We start from the raw sequence: 24,761 nt of genomic DNA, 5'->3' as shown, positions 1-24,761 counted from the left end.
CAGTGCTACCTACACTGTAGTGATTTCCTACCACATCCCAAGAAAGAGAAGGATGGCTTGATCTCGTACGAACTTAGATTATTTGATTTTATTATTATTATAAATAACAATATATGGCCATCATTAAAAAGGTAAAAATCAGGAAAGTAGAAGGAAGAAGACGCTCACTTGCACTCCCATCACCTCAAGACAGCACCTGTTTTGGGATCTTTGCTTCCAGTCGTCACCGAGGTCCCCTTCCTTCCTCTCCCCAGCCTTCTCCTCCTCCTTCTCTTAACTGAGATATAATTCATGTACCATAAAATTCACCTTTTTAGAGTGTGCAACTCAATGGTTTTTAGTATTTTCACATGTTGTGCCATTACCACCACTATCTAATTCCAGAACATTCTCATCATCCCCAAAAGAAACCTTGTAACTATTAGCACTCAGTCCCATTCCCCTCTTCCCTCATCCCCCGGCCAACCACTAATCTCCTTTCTGTCACTATGGCTTTTCCTGTATTGAACCAGGCTGGCATAAACCCCACTTGGTCATGGTCATAATTATTTTTTATATTGCTAAATTTTATTTGCTAGTATTTGGTTAAGGATTTTTATGTCTATATTCATAAGGAATGTTGGTCTGTAGTTTTTTGTGTGTGATGTTTTTTTTCTGATTTGGGTATCAGGGTAGTAACACTGCCGTCATAAAATGAGTTAGGATGTGTTCCCTCCTCTTCTGTTTATTGGAAGAATTTGTGAAGATTGGTATTGATTCTTCTTTAGACATTCGGTCAAATTCACCAGTGAAGCCATCTGGGCTTGGGCTAATGTTTGTGAAGTTTTTTGTTTACTAATTAAATCTCTATTTGTTATGGGTCTTCTCAGATATTCTATTTCTTCTTGAGTCAATTTTGTTAGTTTGTTTCTTCCTAGGAATTTCTCCATTTCATCTGGGTTATCAATTTGTTGATATATAATATTTATTATATTTCCTTATGTTCTTTTTTATTTCTGTAAGATTGATAGTAATGTCCCCCTTTTCATTCCTGATTTTAGTAATTTGAACCTTTTCTCTTTTTTCTTGGTTAGTCTAGCTAAAGGACTGGAAATTTTGTTAATCTTTTCAAAGAACAAACTTTTGTTTTCATCGATTTTCTCTTGTTTTTCTAGTCTCAATTCCATTTATTTTAGCTCTAATTTTTAAATATTTCCTTCCTTTTGTTTGCTTTGGGTTTAATTTGCTCTTCTTTGTCTAATTTTATAAGGTGGAAGGTTCGGTTTTTTACTTGAGATCTTTTTTATTATAGGTGTGTGCCTTTTATGCACTGCACTGTTTTAGCTGCATTCCATAAGTTTCAGAATATTATGTTTTCATTTTTCCTTGTCACAAAGTATTTTGTCATTTTCCTTGTGATCTTCCTCCTTAAACCATTTGTATTTAGAAGTATGTTGTCTGATTTCTACATATTTGTGAATTTTCCAACTTTCTCCTCTATTGGTATCTAATTTCATTTCATCGTGGTCAGAGAACATACTTTATATGACTTGATCCTTTTAACTTTGTTTTATGGCCTAACATATGGTTTGTGGAGAATATTCTACATGTACTTGAGAAGAATGTGTATTCTATTGTTGGGTGGAGTGTTCTGTCTATGTCTGTTGGGTCTGGTTGGTTTATAGTGTTGTTTGAGTCTTCTATTTCCTTGTTGATTTTCTATCTAGTTGTTCCAAATTCCAGTCACCTTTTTAAGCATACTTTTACAAATAATTATAATTATTCTATATATTATTTTTGCATCCTGTTTTTGTCTTGTTAATTTATTATATTAGTCATATTATGTCAGATTCTATATATACATAATTTTAAAGTATGCTTACATTAAATATTAACTTAAATAATTTATTTAGCCATTTCTCTGTTGTTGGAATTTAGGCTGTTCACAGATTTTTTTTTTTTTTTTTGCCATCAAAACCAAAACTGTGATCTTTCTGCTTAAGAACTTCTCTGTTTTTGGAGTTTTTTCTGTAAGATAGGTGAATTACTGGCAACAGGGTATGATTAATTAATGCTTTTACCCATATTTAACACCTCATACATCGTAACATAAAGATGGGCTTCACATGGACTAATAGCCTGAATGAAAAAGGTCAGACTGTAAAAGTAACAAAAGAAATGTAGAATATCTTTGTGACCTAGAAATTGGTGGCACTTCCTGACTCTTCAAACAACACTTCAGAAGTACAGCTCAAAGGATAACCCCCCACCAACACACACACACACACACACACACAAAACCCTGGTGAATGTGATTTCATCAGCACTAAAGATTTCTGCTAAATGGAGGACACCATGGGCAAAGTTAAAAGATGTATGACAGTTTGAGTGACTATTTTGCAATATTGGCAACCAACAAGGGAATATTATCTAGCATATAGGAGGAAGTAATGCAAATTGAAAAGAAAAAGATAGGAAATCCAATATAAAAATGCAGAAAGGATATGAACTAGCATTTTACAGAAGAATCCGCAAAGGTCAATAGGCACATGAAGATATGCTCAAACACGTTAATTATCAGAAAACTGCAAAGTAAAGCAATGAGGTGTTACTCTATGTCTTTTTGACTGATAGAAACGAAGGTGCTGTGGAATGTTGTCAGAGATATAAGGGTATAGAAATAGTCATGCCTGTGGTGGGAATGTGGCTGGTACAGCCACGCTAGAGAGGAACCTGACAGTGACTAGTCAGGGGAGGTTTATGAAAACTCCATGGCGTTTATGAATATGCCATAGGAATACCCCATTCCTGTTTGTATACCAAAGAAACCTTGTTGTGGCAGAGTCTATGGGTCCACCACTGGGAGAGTGAATCAGTAAAATGCGGTGAACCAGGGAATACTAAACTGCAGTTAGAGGAAGTGGACTAGATGTACACGTGGTAACATGAATGAATCTTAAAAACAGAGTATGGAGTGAAAAAGAGTAAGAAACAGACTGGAGACCCAATACCGTTTATATAAACTAAAGATGCACATATACAATATAATACATATTTTGCACGACCATTCGTAGCCTGTAGGGGAGGAGGGGGAAATAAAAGTGGGAAACAGAGATAAAGGGAATAAGTAAGTAAGTAAGTAAGTAAGTAAGTAAGTAGCGTTGCCTGGACCGAATATCATGTGTCATGAACTGAAAAATATGATTAGCACAGTCGTCTTTACTTGAGGTACTAAATGAATGAATGGGTCCATTATTCATTCATCCATTCTTTAATATATATTGCATTAGAGTCTATTTTTTAGAATGAACCAGTTTTTGTTCCCTCTAACTAGTTAATAAGCCTGCCTTTTCTCTCCATGCCTTACCAGCTCAGGGCATTCTTACTTTTTCAGACTTTCCTCATTTGAGTCAAAAAGAGCACTGTTGTTTTAGATTACACTTGTTTCTCAAATATGTTGCTAATATTTTCCAAACATGTTTGCCAATTTTCTTTGGTGGTAGAACTTTTTCATTTTACATTTGTATCTATTCAGATTTTCCATTGGAATTGTTTCCATTGCTATTAAACTTAGAAGTCCTCCCTTTGATATTCTATTTTTTCATATCTTTTAACCACTTGGTTGCTTTTCTTTGTGTCTTTAATCAACTGGAATACTTAGCTAACCAGCTGCACAGCACCATTGTTAGATAGCCCTTCCTTTCCCACCAATCTGTGATCCCTCTCTTAGAATATTAAACTGTTATTTAATTAGGATCCTCTCCTTGACTGTCCTTATGCTAATAATCAATGATTTAATTATTACAGTTTTCTAAAATGTTTTTGCTCTAATTCTTCTTCATTATTCTTCCTTATAAAAAGATTTTAATGAATTCCATTTGTTTGTTCTTCTGGATAAATATTAAGTTATAACCCAAATAACCTAGATTGCATCAGTTTGTGCAGTCAAAATAAGGATAACACATTCTCCTGCTTTATAGAGGCAGGAAGTTGGCAGATGTTATGCTTTTCTTCCATGCCTAAATGCATTATCTTTGTGCGAGGGGCATAAAAACTTTTATGGTGTTTGCTTTGAAATAATAGTTAAGAGTTACAGACTCATTTTCTTCTACTTTTCTTAAGAGAGAACAATTCTAAAGAAGGAAAATCCTTAAGAGTGGATATCAATGCAGTTTTCTGAGAGTCTTCCATAATACCTTGTATTTTCGAAATGGTATTTGCTAGTATATAATTTTGTTTGTCCAATACTGAACTTTCTTTTTAACTCTTCATTCTTTGAAGGTAAAATAATTGCCATAATAATTATATTATTTTTTAAATCCCTTCTCTGTGCCAGGCATAGTGCTAGACCCTATAGGATTTATTATATAATTTAATCCCTACAACAACTCTGCAAAGTATGTATCATAATCCTATTTTACAGATCAGGAAACTGCAGCCCAGGATGCTGATAATAGGCAGCCCAGTCATAATCCCAACCCAGATGTTTCCAAATCCAGCATTCTTTCTATTTCATGACAATGTTTTCTGGCAATCGTATAGCCTGGAAATAATAATAAGATGTATCTTTATTATATCACTTGCATTTTCAAGGACATAGTTTAATAAGAATAGTGCTATTAAGCATCCTTTGTGTGTTCCTGATTTTATTAAGAAAGCCAATTGTGTTTTACTATTAAATAAGTTGATAACTATTACTAGGAAAAATATTAATTAATATGCTTCTATTAAATTCTTAAGCAATATTTAAAAAGTATAAAAATAAGAGTGAACAGCCATTTGCCCAGTGCTCAGCTTAAGACATAAAACATTAACAGCAGAAGATCTTTAAATACCTTTCCTTGATCATATTACATATCCCCTCATCCCCCAGAAGTAATCACTCTTCTGAATTTGGGGTTTCAGGATAGCGATTCTTAATTATTGTATTAGTTATATTCACAAAAGGAACAAAGATGTCACCCTCAAATTGGGATAATTTGTAGAGCGTGTTTTCATCAAAGGATATTTTATAAGGTGTGGATGTGGGAGAATCACAGGGAAGGTGGAGTACCCTGGAGTTGATAACAGCCAAATTATCTGTCTTTAGGCCCAAAGGGATGAGGGGGGAGCAGTTTCCAGAATCTGGAAGAAGAGAGAGTCATAAAGAATTAGCTTCTATGAGATGAGCAGTGACCTCTGTCCATGCCCAGAGCATAACTAGTTCAAGGTGACCTTACAGGGAAAGAGCCAGAGGTATAAGTGACCCAGCCTCACTGAGTTCTCTTACCATCTCACCCTGGAGCTTCCCAATAGCCAAACTCACCTAAAAGGAGGAGAGTGTGGGAGCCCTTTGATGTGGTCCAGCTAAGTCAACCTCCTGAAGGAGACAGTAGGTGGACAAGGGTGCAGACAGGTAGAGAAGAGGGGGTTTGTAGGGACCAACTGAAGCTATCTGGTGCGATCATGTTTCTAGCTTTTAAAGTGCTCTTTTAAAAATGAAAAAGTAATATACTTTATTTGGGGCTTTTGTTGAGATAATCTTATATCTAAATTTCCCAACTTGAGGTGCCCAGTCTGGGCAGGAGCAGTGCCTGGGTTGGGAGAGGGGGCTGTGCACCCCAAGAGAGTCTTGGGAGACATGGAGTGATGACCATTAATTAATCAATTAACTCAACAGATATTTAACAAATGCCAGTTGTGAGTCAGGCAACGTTCTTGGCACACTACTGACAGAGCATCAAACAAACCACGATGCCAGCTCTCACAGAGCTCATAGTCTTATAGGGGAGACAGACCATAAACAAACAATATACAATACGTCCAGTGACAATAGGGCTAGGAAGAAAAAAATGAGGGTAGAGGGCTGGAGAGTGCTCTTTGAGATGGAGTGATCAGAGAGCCCTGTCTGATAATATGACAGCTGAGTCCCAGATGAAGCCAGGTAGCGGGCAGTGCTGATACTGAGGAGAGCTTTCCAAGGAGATCGTCTAAATGTGTCATCAGTGTGTCAGGGGCAGAGAGGGAGAATATGTAGCCATGAGGGTGAAGCTAGGGCAGTGAGAGAGCAAAACAGATTTTAGAGGAGGTAATTCTTTAAGTTTTCAACTCTTCTTTATTACAGTCCCTCCAGTTGACCTTGAAAACTGAAATTTGACAGCATATATAAGTTTTTGTTTTCAACTATTAGGGAATATTAAAAAAATGCACCATTTTTCGTTTTAGGGGTAATTTTTACCTCAGTTTCTTCCATTAGCAGTTGTCTTAAAGTGAGTATAATTATTCGTTTGGAAAGTGTAGGCAAAATATTTTTTTATATGCTTTGAAGAAAGTAGGAAAATGCTTGGCTTTGAGGGCAGGGCAATGATGCCATTTCCATAGGGACTGCTTTGGTCTAGGACCTCATTTGCTTTCACTGAGCAGTTAGTAAAATTGCTGGCATTTATTAGGATGACTGTCCTTGGAGGGGGCTAGGGTTATAGATAAAAACACTGAAGAGTGGAGAAGTCAAGTAAGTTGTCCAAGGTCATCCAGCTGTTAAGCTATTAAGTGGGAGAGTGAGGGCTCCAAACAGGCCATCTTTCTCCTGAGTGCATGTCCATCAGTGGTTTGCTGATGGCCTCCCAAAACAATGGGGAGGGCTCTCAAATATGGTCCTGCCTCCCTCCAATTGATCCTCTCCATGTGTCTCACAGTGGTCTTCCTAAAATTAAGTTCTGATTTTAATATTCCCTTCCTATAGCACTTAGGTATTGCTTTCAGCCATTGTAATAGAAAACGCAAATAAGAGTGGCCCAATCATATCTGAGGTTTTCTTACATCACAAGAAGTTGGAAAGCAGCCAGTCTTGGGCATTATGGCTGTTGGTTAATCACGGAGCCAGGTTCCTTCTGTCTTCCCATTCTGTCATCCTTAGTATCTGACTTTTTTCCTCAGGGTCTCAAGATGGCTCCTGCTCCTCCAAGCATGGCAACCAAGTTGCACACAAGGGGCAGGGGGAAGATGAAGGGTGAACAGTCCAGATCCGTTGAGTTTGTCCCTCTTTGTCAGGAAAATAAACGTGCTCCTGGAAGTCCCACTAGTACACTTCTGCTCACATCTCACTGGGCAGAACCATATAAACTGTACGTAGAGCTATGGCCACTCATAACTGCAAGGGGGCCTGGGAAATCATGATCTTTAGATAGGTGTATCACCACTCCTTAAAATAAAAAAAATTAGATGCTAATAGTAAAGAAGGAGAAAAGAGATTTTGTGCAAGCCACCAGCACGTCTGCTACAATTGCTTAAAATACTTCATTGACCGCTCATTGCCACAAGATAAAATCCAAACTCCTCCTTAGCAGGGAAGGTCCTTCATGGCCTTCTCTGACCTACCTGTCTATCCTGGCCTGGCTCAAACACCATTTTCCTCGGTCATAAATGAGTCGTCACTTTGTGCATATCAAGCTCTCTCGTGCCTCTGTGCCTTCACACATGCTGTTATCTCATCCTGTTTGCTTCACATCATCCTATGTCTTTTGTTGGGCCCAGATACCTCATCTTTCAAGTCTAGCTGGAGCGTTACCTCCTATATGAAATCTGCTTTGACTCTTAGAACCAAACTAGGTACTCCTTCCTAGACACTTCCATAGCACCTTGAACTCATCTCTAGCAATCATTCATTTGATGGTAATGAAGCTGTTGGTGTGTGGCTGTGTCCCTGATACACCTGAGATCGCATGAGTTCCTTAAGTGTAATATGAAGAAAGAAATGAATGGGGCGCCCTCCCAGAGGTGCCGGCTGGGCGAGCTGCGCAGCTGGGGCGAAGGCTCTTCCGTTGCTCCCCCCACCCGCCCGGCCAGGCTCCCACCGCAGCCGCCCGCGCCCCCAGCCCCGCGGGGCCTCCCGCCCCCATCCAGGGGGCGTCGCCACCGCCATCACCGCTGCGCTCCACGGCCCGTCAGGCGCCCTCCTTCCCTCCCCCACTCCAGCCCGCCGGCTTGCGAGGGCGGTGGGGCGGCCGCCGGCCATGCATTCGGCGCAGCCCGCGCCCCCGGCCCCCCGCTGAGCCCCGCCGCCATGGCGGAGGCCATGTTCCCCGTGTTCCTTTGTACGGTGCTGCCCCCCACCCCACCCCCCGTTCCCCGTGCCGGGCCTGGACTGCCGGGGGAGGGGGGGGTGGGCGGCCTCTTGAACTCCTTCCTGCCACCTGAAGGTCACGCCCAGAACCCCCCCCGCAGGTCGGGGCTGAGCTCCATCCCGGCTTCTTTGCCTCCAGGGCTGCGCCCAGAGTCCATTCCAGGCCGCGCCGGCGCCCCCACCCACGCTCCAGGCCCCGGCGGCCGAGCGCCTCCAGGTGGGCTTGCTCCCGGTTCTCGTCGCAGCCCAGGAGTACGCCGCGGCCGCCGCCGTTGCTGCTGCGCCCCCGGCCCCGGCCGCCGCCTCCACTGTGGATACAGCAGTTCTGAAGCAGCCCCCGCCGCCCCCTCCGCCGCCCCTGCGGGTGTCGGCGCCCGCCGCCGAGGCCGCGCCCCCTGTCTCTGCCGCCACCATCGCCGCAGTTGCGGCCACCGCTGTCGTTGCCCCAACCGCGACGGTCGCTGTGGCCCCAGTCGCATCTGCCTTGGAGAAGCAGCATAGAGCAAGGGGTCCTACCTCTGCGCCCTGTGCGCCACGGAGTTCAAGAACGGCTACAGCCTCCGGAGGCACGACGCCATCCACACGGGAGCCAAAGCCGGCCGGGTCCCCTCAGGTGCTATGAAGATGCCCACCATGGTGCTCCTGAGCCTCCTGAACGTGTCCCAGCTGAGCGGAGCCGGCGGCCGAGCGGCTGCAGTGGCCATGGGTGCGGTGGAAAGCGCATCCTGAAGAACCACGCCTGCGAGATGTGTGGCGAGCCCTTCCGCGACGTCGACCACCACCGGAACCGACAGAAGGACCTTAGGAGCTACCACATGTGCTCACACGACGGCACAGTGCACAAGCCCTACAGCTGCTCGCACTGTGGCAACAGCTTCCCCCCGGCGGGATCACCTCGCCAGTCACGTCAGACAAGTGCACTCAACAGACCGGCCCTTCAGGTGTGAGAACTGCGAGGCAGCTTTTGCTACGAAGATCAAGGATCGACTGCGGGTCTGCACAGTACGACACGAAGAGAAGGCGACGGGTCATGTGCGTGGCAAGACGTTGAGCTCGGCTTATATTTCGGACCACATGAAGGTGCGTAGCCGAGGCCCTCACCACGTCCGTGAGCTCTGCAACAAAGGCTTCACCACGGCAGCATTCGGGCTGACCTCAAACTGTGCAAGCTGTGCAGCGTGCACTGCGAGACCCTGCCCAGCTGGCCGGCCACATGCGGACCCATGGGGGGGCGGGGCGACGCCCCTGTCCCGGAGACGCCTCCCCGGCCACAGCCCACCAGCTGAGGGGGACCCCCGCACCCACCAGGTACAGGTGAGGCCTGTCTGGCAGCCCCTCCCAGAGCTGTGGCTCCTTCTCGGGGGCCGAGGGTGTGCGTGTGAGCTCTCAGCCTCTTCCCTCCCAGCCCTGGTGAGCTCCAAGTTGGTTGGGGGGAGAGGGGAGAGTGGAGGAAAGCCCCTCGGTACCATCTCCTCTTCCCCTGTCTCTTCCCACCAACTCCTCACTACTTGCCCTGCCAACAAGGAGCCTCCAGAAGGAAAGGAGGAAGAAGTGTTTTTAGGGGAATTTGCTAGGTTTTAACGATTTGTTTCTCCTGCCCCTCACTTCTCCCTATCAGACCTGACCCCATATGCACACCTGGCCCCTCAGTCGTGTTGAAGCCCCCTGGACAGTGGGCAGGGGTGGCAGAGGACAGGAGCAGCCACTGCCCTCACCCCTTCTCCTCTCTGTAACCCCCTGCCCTGCCAGGGATTTGTGAGCCTTCCTCTTGATGGTCCTCCTTGCTGTCCTCCTTCCAGTGTCCCCCTACTGTCTACGGCCCCTCCCTGGGGAGTTGGTGCTTTTTGTTTTTTCCAGGAGGAGGGAGGAGGGGAAGGAAGGAAAGCAAAGATTCCGTCCCAGAGAGGGGGAAAGGTGAGATCTGAGGAGGGGCAGGAGCAGGGAAGGCACAGTCTGTACCTTCATAAGGTGAGGTGGTTTGGGGTCAGGCCCTAAACATCATCCTGCTTGAGAATTTGTCAGGGGAAAACAAGTCAAGGGGAGCAAAAGAAGGAGCCACTAGGGCCAGAGGTAGGGCAAGAGATGGAATCTTAGGGGACCAGGGTAAATGGGAGGATCCAGGGACTAGAGGTGCTTCCTGGGGGTGGGGGGAATGCAGCCACAGTGTCTCTCCCGTCCCTCTTCCACCCCAGCTCCAGCCCTGGCCTTTTCATCCCTTCCCCCGCGACAGAAGCTGTGGCCCTGGCCATGTCATCGTTTTCCTGTGTCCCCTTCATGTTCCCTACCCTTCACCCCCTCCTTTTGTGCAGACCCCATTACAATAAATTTTAAATTAAAAAAAAAAAGAAATGAATGGGTGATGGTGTTCAGCTCTCATCTCAGTAGACATTGCTTGACCCAAATGAGCATTGCCTTTTGTTTTTATTTTCCTTTGATTTTTGTACTCTGTGTACCTGAGCCATGCATTTCCATTTCAGTGATGGTTTTTAACAGTCATTTTGTTATTGTTGTTAATCCAGATTTGTTCCCCTTTGGTCTAGTTGTGGAAAAGAATGAAGAAAATGGACTTTTGTTTCTAGAACTGAATCCTCCTAACCCCTGGGATTCAGAGCCCAGATCTCCTGAAGATTTGGCTTTTGGGGAAGTGCAGGTAAGGAAACATTAAATTGTAATAATCTTAAAAACAAAAATAGAACTAAGATTTCCTCTTATATATATATTTACATCCTGTATTACCTTGAATATTCTTGGAGGTGGCTGGTTAGGACATATAATATAGTTATTCTGAACTCTTGAGCAAATTTTTTAGGAACCTCCAGAACTTGGCAGGAATTACAAGGGAATACATCCAGAAAAAAACAAAACAAAAAAACTTTTAGCGGAGGTCCCAAAGGAGAGTCATGCAAAACTATTGGCGGAAGTTCAGAAATTGCCCTTGATACCAAATCACTATCAGGTAAAATGGCCAGTTGTATATTTCTGCACATTGCCCTGAGAACTTTACAAACCTTCTTGTGCATTTTCCTACCTTTAGAAGAGAGTTTCCTCCAGAGAAAACACTTTGATAGTTTGAGAGGTAAGCAATCAAAAATTAATTTTTCTGGAGTATTTGAGAATCTTTTCATTTGAGAAAATGGGCTATTACTTTTTTGAGGAAACAAATGAGAACCTATTAGAATAGGCATAATCACCTGAATTTGATTTCTTTTTTTTTTTTTTTTTAATAGATTTATTTATTTATTTTTGGCTGCGTTGGGTCTTCGTTGCTGTGCTTGGGTTTTTCTCTAGTTGCAGAGAGTGAGGGCTACTCTTCGCTGTGGTGCGCGGGCTTCTCATTGCAGTGGCGGCTCTTGTTGCGGAGCATGGGCTCTAGGCGCGTGGGCTCAGTAGTTGTGGTTCGTGGGCTCTAGAGCGCAGGCTCAGTAGTTGTGGTGCACGGGCTTAGTTGCTTCACGACATGTGGGATCTTCCCGGACCAGGGCTCCAACCCGTGTCCCCTGCATCGGCAGGAGAACTCTTAACCACTGCGCCACCAGGGAAGCCCTGATTTCTTGACCTCTCCTTACCCTCTTTATTGGCTTTTCACACTGGAGTTTCTATTACTTTATCCTTGCTCCTGGTGTTTTCCTTCTTCCTGTGGATATGCCAGATCAGGGGAAGGAAGTGAGGGATTGATTTAGAATCTTCTAGTCTGTGCCAGTCTCTAAATCATTGTTTATAGCCATTCTCAGAAGACCCTGACATCCTGAGTGAGTCAGCAGGTAATTTAGAAGAGAAAGCCTTACAAGCCTGTTTAGCCAGGCTGCATGGCTATGCCAACCCAATCTCGGGTGGCCTCAGCCTGCAGCGGCTTGAAGCAGAATCTCAGTTCCCTGACCAGAGATTGAAGCCAGGCCACGGCAGTGAGAGCACTGAATGCTAACCACTAGACCATGAGGGCCAGTGACAAGGCCTTGGCTTGTCTGCTTTGTAGAAATAAATTTCAACAAAGAGACGAAAAGTAGTGAAACAAGTAAAGTGTTTATTAGGAGGAAGAATGTACGTGTGAATAGACACACATGGGCGGGCTCAGAGAGAGAGAGTTGTCCCTTCGTGGTAGTTTAAATCACATATATGGGGCATTTCTTCTGGGTTTCCTCTGGTCAATCATCTTGCTTTGCCTGGCTCTGAGTCCGTATTTGGTTATAACTCAGGGTCCTCCCCTGTGTGTGTGTGCATCTCTTAGCCAAGATGGATTCTAGTCCAGAGGGCTATGGGAAGGTTGACATCACTTACTGTGGGGTGGTGCCCCCTCCCTTTTTGGCCCTCGAGGAGCCTTTCTGCACAGGTGTAGTCTGGAAGGTCTCCTTGACCTCGAGAATGAGGCATATGTGGTCTCTTTATCTCTTATCTGGGCAGGACTCAGCACCTCTCTGCTCCAGCTATTATCTTTGTCTTAGAGTATCTGTCCACAGGTGACAAACTCCAGCTGCTCAGCCTGGGGCCCATCTATCTCCTGCCTTAAACCCACCAGGAATCATTCGTTTGTGTACCTATTCCCAGCCACTCCAGCATTTAAATCCCCAAGTGTCTGCCATAACATCTCTAATTGCCCTTCCTTGTAAATTGTGCTTTGAAGGACTGGCCACATACGCTATTCTGCAGTGCAGACTATAAATAAATATTTAGGAGCTTATTTAAAGAGGGTAGAGCTGGGTAAATCAATTGGTTTGACACCTAAAACCCACCATGAACATTTCTATTCTACTAAACTAGTGACCTGCGCTGAGAGTTATATTCTATATAAACACTCCTGCTGGGTCTCACTTGCATCCTGTTTCACCGAACATACTCAGGACCAAGTTCTCCAATGTAACTTGTCAGCTAAGCAGCCGAGTTCATTTTTGCTGACTGGGAATGATTTAATAATCTGAATCTCACTGTCTTCCGACAGATAACATACCTGACTCATGCCTGCATGGACCTCAAGCTGGGAGACAAGAGGATGGTGTTTGACCCTTGGTTAATCGGTCCTGCTTTTGCCCGAGGATGGTGGTTACTACATGAGCCTCCATCCGACTGGCTGGAGAGGCTGTACCAAGCGGACCTAATTTACATCAGTCACATGCACTCAGACCATCTGAGGTAATGAAGTCTGAGCACTCAACTCTGAAGAAAATGTTGCAGTAAAGGCATCGCTGGTTTTCAGGTTCTTTTGCAATCACTGCTCATTCTGAGGTAGATTCAGTTGGGCTGATGATAAGAGGACTAATTTAGATAAATGCTTACACTTGCATAGCATAATTTTTAAAGTGCTTTCATGCTTTATACCACTGGGAATGCGAAAGGAGCTATTGTGGGAAGGAGGACAGGGGTTAATAACCCTCCACCCTCTCACTTCCCACCCTCAGGGCACTTGGTGAAAGTCTAGGTTTAAGGATTATTAATGTTGACTCCCTTTTTTTTTTTTTTTTTTTGCGGTACGCGGGCCTCTCACTATTGTGGCCTCTCCTGTTGCGGAGCACAGGCTCTGGACGCGCAGGCTCAGCGGCCATGGCTCACGGGCCCAGCCGCTCCGTGGCATGTGGGATCTTCCCGGACCGGTGTCCTGTGTGAACCTGTGTCCCCTGCATCGGCAGGCGGACTCTCAACTACTGCGCCACCAGGGAAGCCCCCCTTTTTTAGTTCAACATTTATGGTAGGAATCAGCACACGTTTCCTATAAAGGGCCAGGGTGTAACTGTTTTCGGCTTCACAAGCCATATGGTTGGTGTTGCAGTGACACAGTTCTGCTGTTGTAGCACAAAAGCAGCCATAAACGGTCCTGAATCAGCCTGATTGTCTTCTCATAAACCTTATTTATGGACGATAACATGTGAATATCACAAAATTTTAATGTGTCACCAAATAGGATTGCCCTTCTGTTTTCCTTTTCAACCATGTAAAAGGGTAAAAGGTATTCCTAGCTTACAGCAGCAGGTCACTGTGGTTTGCCACCTCCTGATTCGTAGCATTGCAGCAACACTGAGCTCCCAGCTTTTGAACCCTGAGTCTACTTCATCCTTCATTGAAACCAGAGCCATGTGATACTAAGGATAGGAACTGAAACTTCCTTAACCCAAGCAATCAAAAAGGAGGGAGAAAGAGGAACTTGGATTTACAAAACCACACACATTTGTGAATGAACTGTTACCGGAAGAGGCAGGCTCTTACTCCCAATCCCCTGGTGTCATTTCAGGGTCCTGTTTGTTCATGCTCATTCAGAAGTTCGTGTCACGACTGCTGGGCTGCCAGTGTAAACATCTAGCAGTGCCCACAGTGTTCTAAAATGAAGCAACTTCACCATATTTTTTTCTGTGACTTTACATGACAAAATTCACATGAAGGACATACTTTGATCGAAATGTCCATGGTGAGGGAAAATATGTTGTTTGCTGGTTGACTGGACCCTTGATTTTTCTATTGAAAGCATATGAGATCTCTAAGGCACGAGTATGTTCTCTTTTTTAAGGAAACGGTTTAAAAACAGTAATTTAACTGCTTTAGTAACAAATTACCTGCAACACACTTAAAAATTGAACATCACCCACTGGGATATTGTGGTGCCACAATTAAAAATCGACTTGTCTACTGCACAATACCTTTGTTCCATACAAGCTTCTGGAACCAAACACATACAACTGCAGAATTATGAGAGGCCTGGGTTCATGCATTGTGTAATAACAGTATTGTGTGGTACTAATTTTATATAGCTTGTATAGAGAGAACAGTATCACATAAACCAGGTGATTGCTTTATAGTACCTGTTACAAGATGCCATTGCCTAAGGTCCTGATGAGGGACATTCCATGGGAAAGTCCTGAATTTTAGGGAAGATAAGAACTTTTCAAGTCACTTAGCCCAGTTATTTCTCAACCACTGTCCTGAAAACCAGTTTCATTTTAATTTCAGGGAATTGTGTGGGCAAAGTTGCCAGGCATTAAAACACTGGTCCTCTACTGTAGTATCACAGTGCATTGGTTGTGTAGTGTACTGTGGATGGTTTATTACTGAAAGTTACCGAAACTTATAATTTTCACTCCTTTGAGTTTTATTTCTCTGATATAGAATAGACCCTTACTTTTTGACTCTTACCTAGTCAACCAATAAACACCAAAGTCATTTGTCCCCAGTCCTCTTGTCTGACCTTGATTTACTGAATAAAACCTTCTTTATTTACAAAAACAAGGGGGAAAGGCCAATGTGCTTTAGAAAACAGTCTTTTTTTTTTTGGTAGAAAATAATTTGATATACAAATTTATTTATTTGATTGTATTAAAGCAGGGCAGAATCACATTCATTTTCTTCATAGTATCACTGTAAATAGACTGAATTTCAGAGCTCTTAGTTTGCTTTGGAAACTTCTAAAAAGAGAACTGTTAGCAGCCTAGGAAGCATTTTCCTTCCCCTCCAGTCTCTCTTGCTCCTGGGGGTAGGTGGGGGTAATTGGTCACATTTGATGCTAAATAAATAGCATGTGGTGGATTTTGCCAAATCCTTTTCAGCTCCTCCCGTAGGCAACAGGATAACTTGGCTTATTCTTGATCTGAAGTCATTTGAATAAACAAGCAGGTTATGAAACACAGAGTGGAGTGAAGTTTCCATCGTAGATAATTCCCAAAGTTAGGATGAGCTTTACTGTTCAATCCCTTCTGCTGATCAGAGAGAGAGATGCTAGCAATGGATCTCAGATCTTTGATCCTGTGAGACATCAGTGTAACATAATCCATTCCTTTTCTTAAAATGCATTGGAAAAGAGATGTCTGAGTAGACAAGAGTAGTTTATTACAGTGATGGTACTATAAAAGGAAAATCCAAAGTGTAGGCAGTGTCCCTTTCTTGTTGAACTCCAGTGGTCACTCCACTCCTGTCAGCTTTACAGTCCAAGCAAATTCAGTCGGAAGAGCAGAGGGTGGTAACTGGGACAGGTACATGAGGAGACCTTTACCTGGGTTTGTGGACCACTTCAGATCGTTTTTGATTCCCAGCTTTGTCCACTCTGTAGTCGAAGTAGTTATGGGGGATTTAAGGCTTAAGATCCCATCTTCTGGCCATGCAGGAATATGGCATAAACAGCTGATCCTTTTGAGGTAGACCACACAGAGGTCGTGTTTTCTTCAGATTGTACCCTCCATGGTTTGGAGGCATAGATAGCCTCCCCACTGATGCTCAGCCACTCCCCAACAGCAAGAAGCCTTTCTTGGAAGATGCGAGCAATCAGTCCATCTTTAGTTGGTCCAGTGTTGAGAAGATAGTTGCCTCCCAAACGTACTGTCTGAATCAGTTTAGAAATGACTCGAGATTCACTTGTGATGTCACCCATTGCCACATCGTGACGATAGCCCCAGGACAGCTTGTCTATTGAGGTGCACATCTCCCACTTGTGATCTGGCAAGGTCTCTGGCTTGAATTTATCTTGACAGTTGTAGTATCCTCCATGGCAACAGTAAGTGACCCCATCCTTAACTGGCCTATCATTGTAGAGCCAAGCAAGAAAATTTGTAGAGTTCCAATAAGTATCAGGACATTCCCACTCTCCAGCAGACCAAATCAAGTCAGGTTTGTACCTGTTTAAGGCTTGTAAGTAACAAGAGCCAGGAGTCAAATACAACTCTGCCAGATGCCAAATCCTCTTCAGGGTCCGGCCGACCATGTTGCCCTTCCTCAAGGTCATGCTAGCAAGGTCATATAGCTCTGGCATTGTTTTTGCACGGACAAAATGCTGTGTTTTGAAGCCATTTTTCTTATCACATAGGTAGAGAGGATGGAACCATTCTAAGAGTGGGTGTTAGAGTCCATAGCGTATGTTCCTCCTTTGGATGGCTGTTCCCAACTCACCAGCCAAATCACGATGGGGCCCCAGATCCTTAGAGTTCCAGTTCCAAGACACAGGACTTGGCCAGTTTTTGAAGCCTTCGTGATGCTTTGTTGTCAGGACTACATACCTGCTGGTGTTGGAGGGTCTCCTGCAGAGGCGGGGGGTGGCTGTGGCTCACTGTGAGGACAAGGACACTGGCAGCAGAAGTTCTGGGCTAGAAAACAGTCTTTAGTCAAAGAAATGTGATTTATTATGTAAATATATGAGTATCGTAATGGATGATATTATTAATAGATGCCTGTAAGAATTGTCAACAATTTAAAAATCACAAAGCAATAAACATCCATTTTAGAATAACTTATCCTAACTCCTAAAGTCCTTTAAAGTAGAAGATTTAGGTGGTTAACCCAGAGACTGAAGACATGTTCAAAGAATCCTTGATTTTTTGAATCCTTTGTTTTTAGAGAAGAAAACCTACTGATTTTTTTCCTCTGGATTCTACTTATTTAATATAGTTCTGGAACTTGAATATTAGTGAAGTTAGTAAGTGCTGATATGCTGATTTTGTTTATACTTTTCTTATTATTAAATATCTTATTTCACCTGACATTATACTCTATGCACAAGTCTGATTCTTAAACCAGATAGCACATTCATTAAAGTTGGAATTGCCTTCTTTTTTTTTTTGAACCTTTTATTTTATATTGGAGTATAGTTGATTAACAATGTTGTGCTAGTTTCAGGTGTACAGCAGAGTGATTCAGTTATACATATACATGTATCTATTCTTTTTTAAATTCTTTTCCCATTTAGGTTGTTACATAATATTGAGCAGAGTTCCCCGTGCTGTACAGTAGGTCCTTGTTGGTTATCCATTTTAAATATAGCAGCGTGTACCTGTCAATCTCAAATTGTCTTCTAATAGAAGAAGCACTAAGTTTAGGATCAGAAAACCTGAATTTGAATACCAATTTACTGTCTGTTAGTCGTGTACTTCTGAATATGTGTCCTCATTTATTAAAAGCAAACAAAGAATTAGAGGGTTTTTTTGGTGAGAATCAAATAAAATAACATGTGAAAGTGCCTGGCACCATGACTGATATATAATAGACATCTAAACAGCCATTTATTTGTTTATTGTTCATGCTTTACCGTACCCCACAGTGGTATATAATTCGTTTATAATTCATTTTGTGCTCAGAACTGAGAATTGACAATCTATGTAGGTACTAAAAAAATGCGTGGATGGTTAATGGTGTACTGAGTTGGGATTACTACACATGGTGAATGTCATTTTCCTCTACACTAAACTTTACTGTCTTGCCTACCTGCTAACCATCTCTCCTAAAGGACAAAAACCTCATTCTTTATACCACAGTGTGACTATCAACCTCTGATGATTGAAAAACTGTCTCCAGTGATGGGCAACTCATAGGTTCACCTTGTTTAATGGCCAAGACCTTTCTCTTATTGGGAGCTGCTAGTTGAGGGATGAGAAAAAACAAAGCTCATGGAGACCTTCACCTACCAGAAACCTCTTCAGCAGGACTTTTCCACTCTGCAACTTCTGTTAGAACTACCCTTGCTCAAAGCAGCATCAGTGTGGAAGATGGAATCTGCACTCCTGGTTTGATATACACACTGTGGTTTATGGTATGTTCTCACAATAAAGAGGAATCTCCTAGGAAACTCCCCTCATTGTTACAGTCAACCTTGAGAAAATACTCTTCTTTTGGACTCTGCAGAGAGTCTGGTTTTTCAGTACCTGTCTTCTTGGTCAACATGTTGGTGTAAGGAGCAGACTGTCTCTTATACTAGATGATTCTATTTTTTCACCTTGCAACCTTCGAATTCTTCTGATCCTAGTTACCCCACACTGAAGAAAGTTGCTGGAAGAAGACCAGATATTCCCATTTATGTTGGAAACACGGAAAGACCTGTCTTTTGGAATCTGAAGCAGAGTGGTGTCCAGTTGACTAATATCAATGTAGTGCCATTTGGAATATGGCAGCAGGTCAGATATCTGTGTTCTTTCCACACTTTTCAGTTATGCTTTCTGGGGTAAATTTTAGGTGAGGTAGTCGCTTTAAACACTAAGGAAACAATGGCCTACTTTTTCTGTACATAGTACTGTGTAAATACCTAGTACTGTGTAAATCTATGTTTGAGCTAAAATAAAAGGTGGCTTTTCTCTCCATTTATCAATGGTATGATTCTACTGGATAATAAATCCAGTTCTGAATAAAAGGGATTTCTTTCCAGAAGAGGTGACAATTTCTTCAAATATTGAATTAAAAGCCAAACTGACATAAACAGTTGTTGGTTTAATTGTTAAAATTCCAGGTAGACAAAAATCTTCGATTCATGATCTTGATGGATGGCGTTCATCCTGAGATGGACACTTGCATTATCGTGGAATACAAAGGTATTCTTATTCTCATTAACAGTGAAAAGTGAAAAATATTCTTGGTAAGAAGGATAATAAGAGCTATCCAAAATTTCATCCTATGTTCATCTTCTTCTTCCAACTTCATTTTCCATAGAATATAATATAGTCTATCCCTGTCTTAGGAAAAGGGGCTCTCATTCAGATAATCTTACAGAGAACAAATTAGCAGTAACGTGCTCGATGTAGTGACAGGTGCAAAGATTTTTTTTCGTAAGGCAACAGATATTCTATATTTCACCTATAGTAACTTATTCAAAACTGCCTTTATTGAATAAGTGTTTTACTTTCATCTTGAAATATTATGATGTAACATAATCATACACTTCTGCCTTTCATGTGAGAAGATGGCTTTATGTCAACAATCATTGAATAGAATTTCCAAGGGGTTGAGAGATTTGTGTTGATTGGGTTACTCTTTCCCCTGCATCCTTCGGGCTCAACATCTGAAGATAGCCGGCCCAGGAAAGTAGTCTATTCTACAGTCCGGAGTGGAATCAAGCTAGCGCTCCTCACCCAGAACCCACCAATCAGACAGGATGAGTTTATTCACTTGAAAGTTCAAAATGTGCTATTGAAGAGTTTAGATTTTGAAATCTTACTCTCTCTTTTCCTTGGACATAAGCAACTCTTCTATAATTGAATGAGTCAGATTATACAGACTTACATGGAAGACTTTGTTGACCTGGGATTTCAGACTGTGGTTTTCAAGATTTCACCTTGAGTATTGATGCCACTTTATTTTCCCACAGGTCATAAAATACTCAATACAGTGGATTGCACCAGACCCAATGGGGGAAGGCTGCCTATGAAGGTTGATCTAATGATGAGTGATTTTGCCGGAGGGGCATCAGGCTTTCCGATGACTTTCAGTGGTGGAAAATTTACTGGTAATACTTTATATCAAAGTGATGCCAAGGAGCAGGCATGGCACTTTGCTAAATGCTGTGCGAATCAATACAAAGATAATTAAGACATGATCCTTCCCCACAAGAAGCTTACAGTCTTATTGGGAAACCAGACTTGCAAATCACAGATATACAAGCTAAAGTTTCCAGCTCAGAATTTGCTGATGGAGCATGAAGGAAACACTGAGGAGATTAGGGAGCATCTCAGGAAAAGTCAAGAAAAAGAATCATTTGGATCAATTTGATTCCTGATGTAGACTGTAGAGCAGAATAGGAAGAGTCTGACATTGGTAATCCAGGCTTAAATGCTCTTGGTATGTGGTTCAGAATAGGGTATGGGCAACTCGAGGTGGGCACATCCCCTTGGACTTGTGGAATGCCCATACAGGGGAGGGATGAGGCAAAGGAAGCCCCTCTAAAGTATGGGGTTTCTAGGGGCCGGGGAAGTAGTGGTCAAAGAGTACAAACTTCTAGTTATAAGATGAGTAAGTTCTGGGGATGTAACGTATAGCATGATGACTATAGTAAACAATACCGTGCTATATACTTAAAAGTTGCTAAGCGGGTAGATCTTACATGTTCTCATCACACACACAAAATGGTAATATGTGAGGTGATAGAGGTTAACTAGCCTTATCGTGGTAATCATGTAGCCATACATGCCTGTAATGAACCCATCCTGGTGTATACCTTAAACTTATATATCAGTTATATCTCAAAGCTTGAAAAAAATGTGGGGTCCAAGGCAGAAACTCTTATGCTCTGGGTCTAAGGGTGGTGCTAGGGTTGGGATGGGGAGGGTGCGTAAGTGGTATATTTTGTTCCTACTTCTGCTCAGTATGTAAGCATTGCTAGCATTGTAAGTTCTCAATATATGTCCACTTAATAAATTAATATTTTCTGTAAGCAATCTCTGTTTAGCAATGTGGCAGAAATGCCCTACTTGCAGTATGAGGAAAGCCTGTCCAATTCCTTCCTTTCTTCTCTGAGTCTGTGGTCATTGCCTCCCAGAATGAGTCACCAGTGAGAGATAGAGGGGAGGTGCTGTCTTTACGGAGTTAACAGTGTGACAGGGGAGGTGACATACACCTACTAAAGGGTAGCTAGCATAACTCCATTCTTACGTGAGTGTGTGTGCGTGTGTGCACGCACACGCACATACATTTAAAAAGGTCTAAAATATACCAAAATGTTAATAGTGGTTATGTCTACCTTATGGATAACTTATTTTTTTCTGTATCCTTGTCTGTGTTTATCAGATTTTCATAGCATTAACAGTAAGAGCAGTTCCCTGACATGGTACCCCACATGCTCTGGGCCCTGCCTAATTTCAACTTCCTTCAGTGCCTGTATCCCCGTTGCTTGACAAGTGTCAGCCCATACTGGCCCACTTTTTGTTCCTCAGACCCAATACACCAAGTCCATCTGTGCCCTGGACCTTTGTATGCGCTGTTTCCGCTGCCTGGAGTGCTATTGCTTTTGACCTGCACATGGTCGGCAACTTCTATGTCTCTGTGTTCTATGATTCCAATGTCATCTTCACTAACTGCCCTAATACGCCCCTCCACCCCACACCTCATCACCCCAGCCACTCTCCATCCCATGGCCCTGTTTTATTTTCTTCCTAGCTCATCACTCTTTGAAATGAACTTATTTCCTTATTCCTTATTTGCTTCTTTCACTAGAATGAATGCTCCATAAGAGCAGGGACCTGCTTTATCTTGTTCACCACTGTATTCTCAGTGCCTAGAACTACATCTGGCACATAGTAGGTGCTCAATAAATATCAATCGAATGAATGAGCAAACGAACAAATGAACAACCTGTGAGGTAGGCAACATGATTCTATTTTACAGAGGAGAAAACAGACTTAAAGAATTTAAGTGGTGGAGCTGCATTTTGATCTTAAGTCTTAACTGACTCCAACATCCATGCCCTTGGCCACTGTGCATCGCCTGGGTGTAATGAACATGCTTTGCTTTTATAATCCATGCAAATAGCAAAGCCATTTCCATGTTAGTAGAGAGTTAAGCATTACAAGAATTACAGTGCCCTTAAAATGTGCATGCATGCAAGATACAACTACACATGACACCCTGTTTATTCAGCTAGGGTCCAAATGAATTGCCATTAACAAGGAGAGGATTCAGTGTCTCTGGCTGGTTTGGAAACATTTTCCTAGTAACCAACTGAAATTTGCAAAATAAAGCCACTAATGACAAGGAGCTTTGCTCTATGTCTTCATTAGTCAGCTGTCAATTTTTATCTCCTGAAAGCCTTCTAATCTACTAGAACTCTTGTTTTTCTGTGATTTCTGAACAGAGGAAATTCTAATCCAAACCCTGTTATTCCAGAGGAATGGAAAGCCCAATTCATTAAAACAGAAAGGAAGAAACTTCTGAACTACAAGGCTCGGCTGGTGAAGGACCTACAACCCCGAATTTATTGCCCTTTTGCTGGGTATTTTGTGGAATCTCACCCATCAGACAAGTATGGCTGGATATTTTGCATAACATATTTACACATGAGTTAATGTATGCTGGGATGAATGATTTAGCTGTGAATACAACATGAAACGAGAAAAAGTAATTAGTAGGAGTCTGGAGCTTATTTAACAAGCTGCCTGGGAACAGAGAGCCATGCTTGACAGCTAGAGTTAATTCAGATAGATTTTGTCCAAAAGGATCCTGGAAAGATTGAAGACAACGGTTATGTATTCAGTATACACTAGGGATTGAACTGGGGCTTTTAATCATTTAGTCTTCCAATGACACTGTAAGGTAGGTGTTATTATACCTGTTTAAGTTAGGGAATCTGAAACTCAGAGAGGCTAAGGGACTTGCTTGAAGTCACCCCGCTGGAAACACTGGAGGTGAGAAATGAATCCTGGTATGCCTAGCTCTAAAGCTATTTTCTCTATACCACACTACCTCTCAGAATAGAGACTGTATCGTTATCAAGTTATTTTCTCATTTTTGAGTATCTAAAAGGACTTCTCTTGCAGCAACATAACTTCTAGATCTTGTTTTTCAAGTGTAGTTTTGGAGGTCAATGAGTTTTCTTTGAGAATGTTTAAATGTTGAATTTTCATTTTAATGCTCAAATGAATGACAGTCTTAATACTGGGTATTGCACAAGATTTCACAAATGTGAATATTCACACTTATGGTTCTTTCTTGGTCACTTTGATACCAAGTCATCCTTAAAGATTTAGCAGTTAACTTTTAATACAATGTTTCTCAAACAGGAGAAACTTCAAATTTAAGGAACACTTTTTTTAGTTCAGCTTAACCACTGTTTTTAGATTGGATTGTCCTTCTTGGGACTTTACTGCTGTCAGGTGCCTGAGCTGGGGAAGTGCTTTTCCTTTTCTCTCAAAACATGGACCCTGTGATCCAAAATTTCCTATGAATTACTAAAGCCAAACTAAACATTTGCAAGATTGTTAGTGTCCTTTTGAGGTTTTGAGTAGACCTGCTAGGGCCGAACTATGAGAACACTTATTATTTATATTGCGAATACATTAACTATATAAATTAGTATAGTATAAATGATATCATTTTGTTATTTAGTCCAAAAACAAGGCATGTCTTTTCATTTGTATAGGTTTTCTTTTGTGTCATTCAGCGGCATGTTAAAGTTTTCTTTATATAAGACTCACACACTTCTGGTTATGTTTATTCCTAGATATTTTCACTTTTTCTTTTGGTTGCTATTGCAAATGCAGTCTTTTCTATAATTATATTTCCTAAGTAGTAGTTGTTTTAATTGTTTGGAATAGTTTTCAGCTGATTCTCTTTAAATCATCTGCAAATAGTGGTAGTGATACCTCCTTTCATTACTTTATATGTCTGATTCATTGATGTTGTTTTTTTGGATTATTTCAAGTAAAATATTCCTGACTTAGAATGTTTATGCTCACTTAACTATGAAGGATGGAAGATGGAGTAGGTACAGTGGAATGAATGGCGGTAGACAGCAAATGAAGGTCTTAGTGAACCAGGGGAGGGTTGTCTGTGTCAAGTGACAATGATACAGAACCAGGGGAATGAGCTACTCCAATATTACTAGAAGTTGATGGCCCTGGAAAACTTCCCTTCAGTTCCCCCCAAACCCTTCAGTTTTCTAAAGAAAATACTAGTTATCAGTGAATAGGTGTGTCTCACACTCAATCTTGACCTAGGGCAAAATGACAATCAGTTAATGAAACAAAAATAAACTTCTCAGTGCCTACCAATGTAGACATGGCACAAAGGTTTCACTTAAATGCACTAAGATTCAGTGTAGTTAAGAACCAGTATGGCATAGACACCAAGCAATCAGAACAGATAACAGGTAGTGCTGGATAACAGGTCCTGGAGGCTCTGCTCTCTCAAACTTTAATCCTTTAGTTGACTGAATGGAGAGAGAGCTAGGAGGCCCCAGGGGAGGGTCAGGTGCCTGGGACAGCAAAGAGGGCACTCAGGGAAGCAGCTTTGAACCAACTGGCAT

General features: G+C 42.3%; 1 protein-coding gene and 2 pseudogenes across 1 annotated transcript in view; 2 read left to right on the top strand and 1 right to left on the bottom strand.

The window, feature by feature from the left end:
• The window catches only part of LOC132497837 (cytidine monophosphate-N-acetylneuraminic acid hydroxylase), a 51,824-nt gene that overhangs the window by 8,233 nt on the left and 18,830 nt on the right, over positions 1–24,761 (top strand). The window contains exons 4-9 of the mRNA XM_060111381.1: positions 10,621–10,730; positions 13,014–13,204; positions 18,783–18,930; positions 19,260–19,341; positions 20,115–20,252; positions 22,625–22,760. Of these exons, the coding sequence (XP_059967364.1) occupies positions 10,621–10,730; positions 13,014–13,204; positions 18,783–18,930; positions 19,260–19,341; positions 20,115–20,252; positions 22,625–22,760 (805 nt within the window). The remainder of the gene's footprint in view (positions 1–10,620; positions 10,731–13,013; positions 13,205–18,782; positions 18,931–19,259; positions 19,342–20,114; positions 20,253–22,624; positions 22,761–24,761) is intronic.
• LOC132497232 (myc-associated zinc finger protein-like) lies at positions 8,006–9,366 on the top strand (annotated as a pseudogene).
• LOC132497230 (tissue alpha-L-fucosidase-like) lies at positions 15,955–18,700 on the bottom strand (annotated as a pseudogene).

The sequence above is a fragment of the Mesoplodon densirostris genome, chromosome 10 (assembly GCF_025265405.1).
Source record: "Mesoplodon densirostris isolate mMesDen1 chromosome 10, mMesDen1 primary haplotype, whole genome shotgun sequence".
NCBI lineage: Eukaryota > Metazoa > Chordata > Mammalia > Artiodactyla > Ziphiidae > Mesoplodon > Mesoplodon densirostris.
Note: the sequence above shows the minus strand (reverse complement) of the source record. Positions and strands in the feature narration are given on the sequence as shown.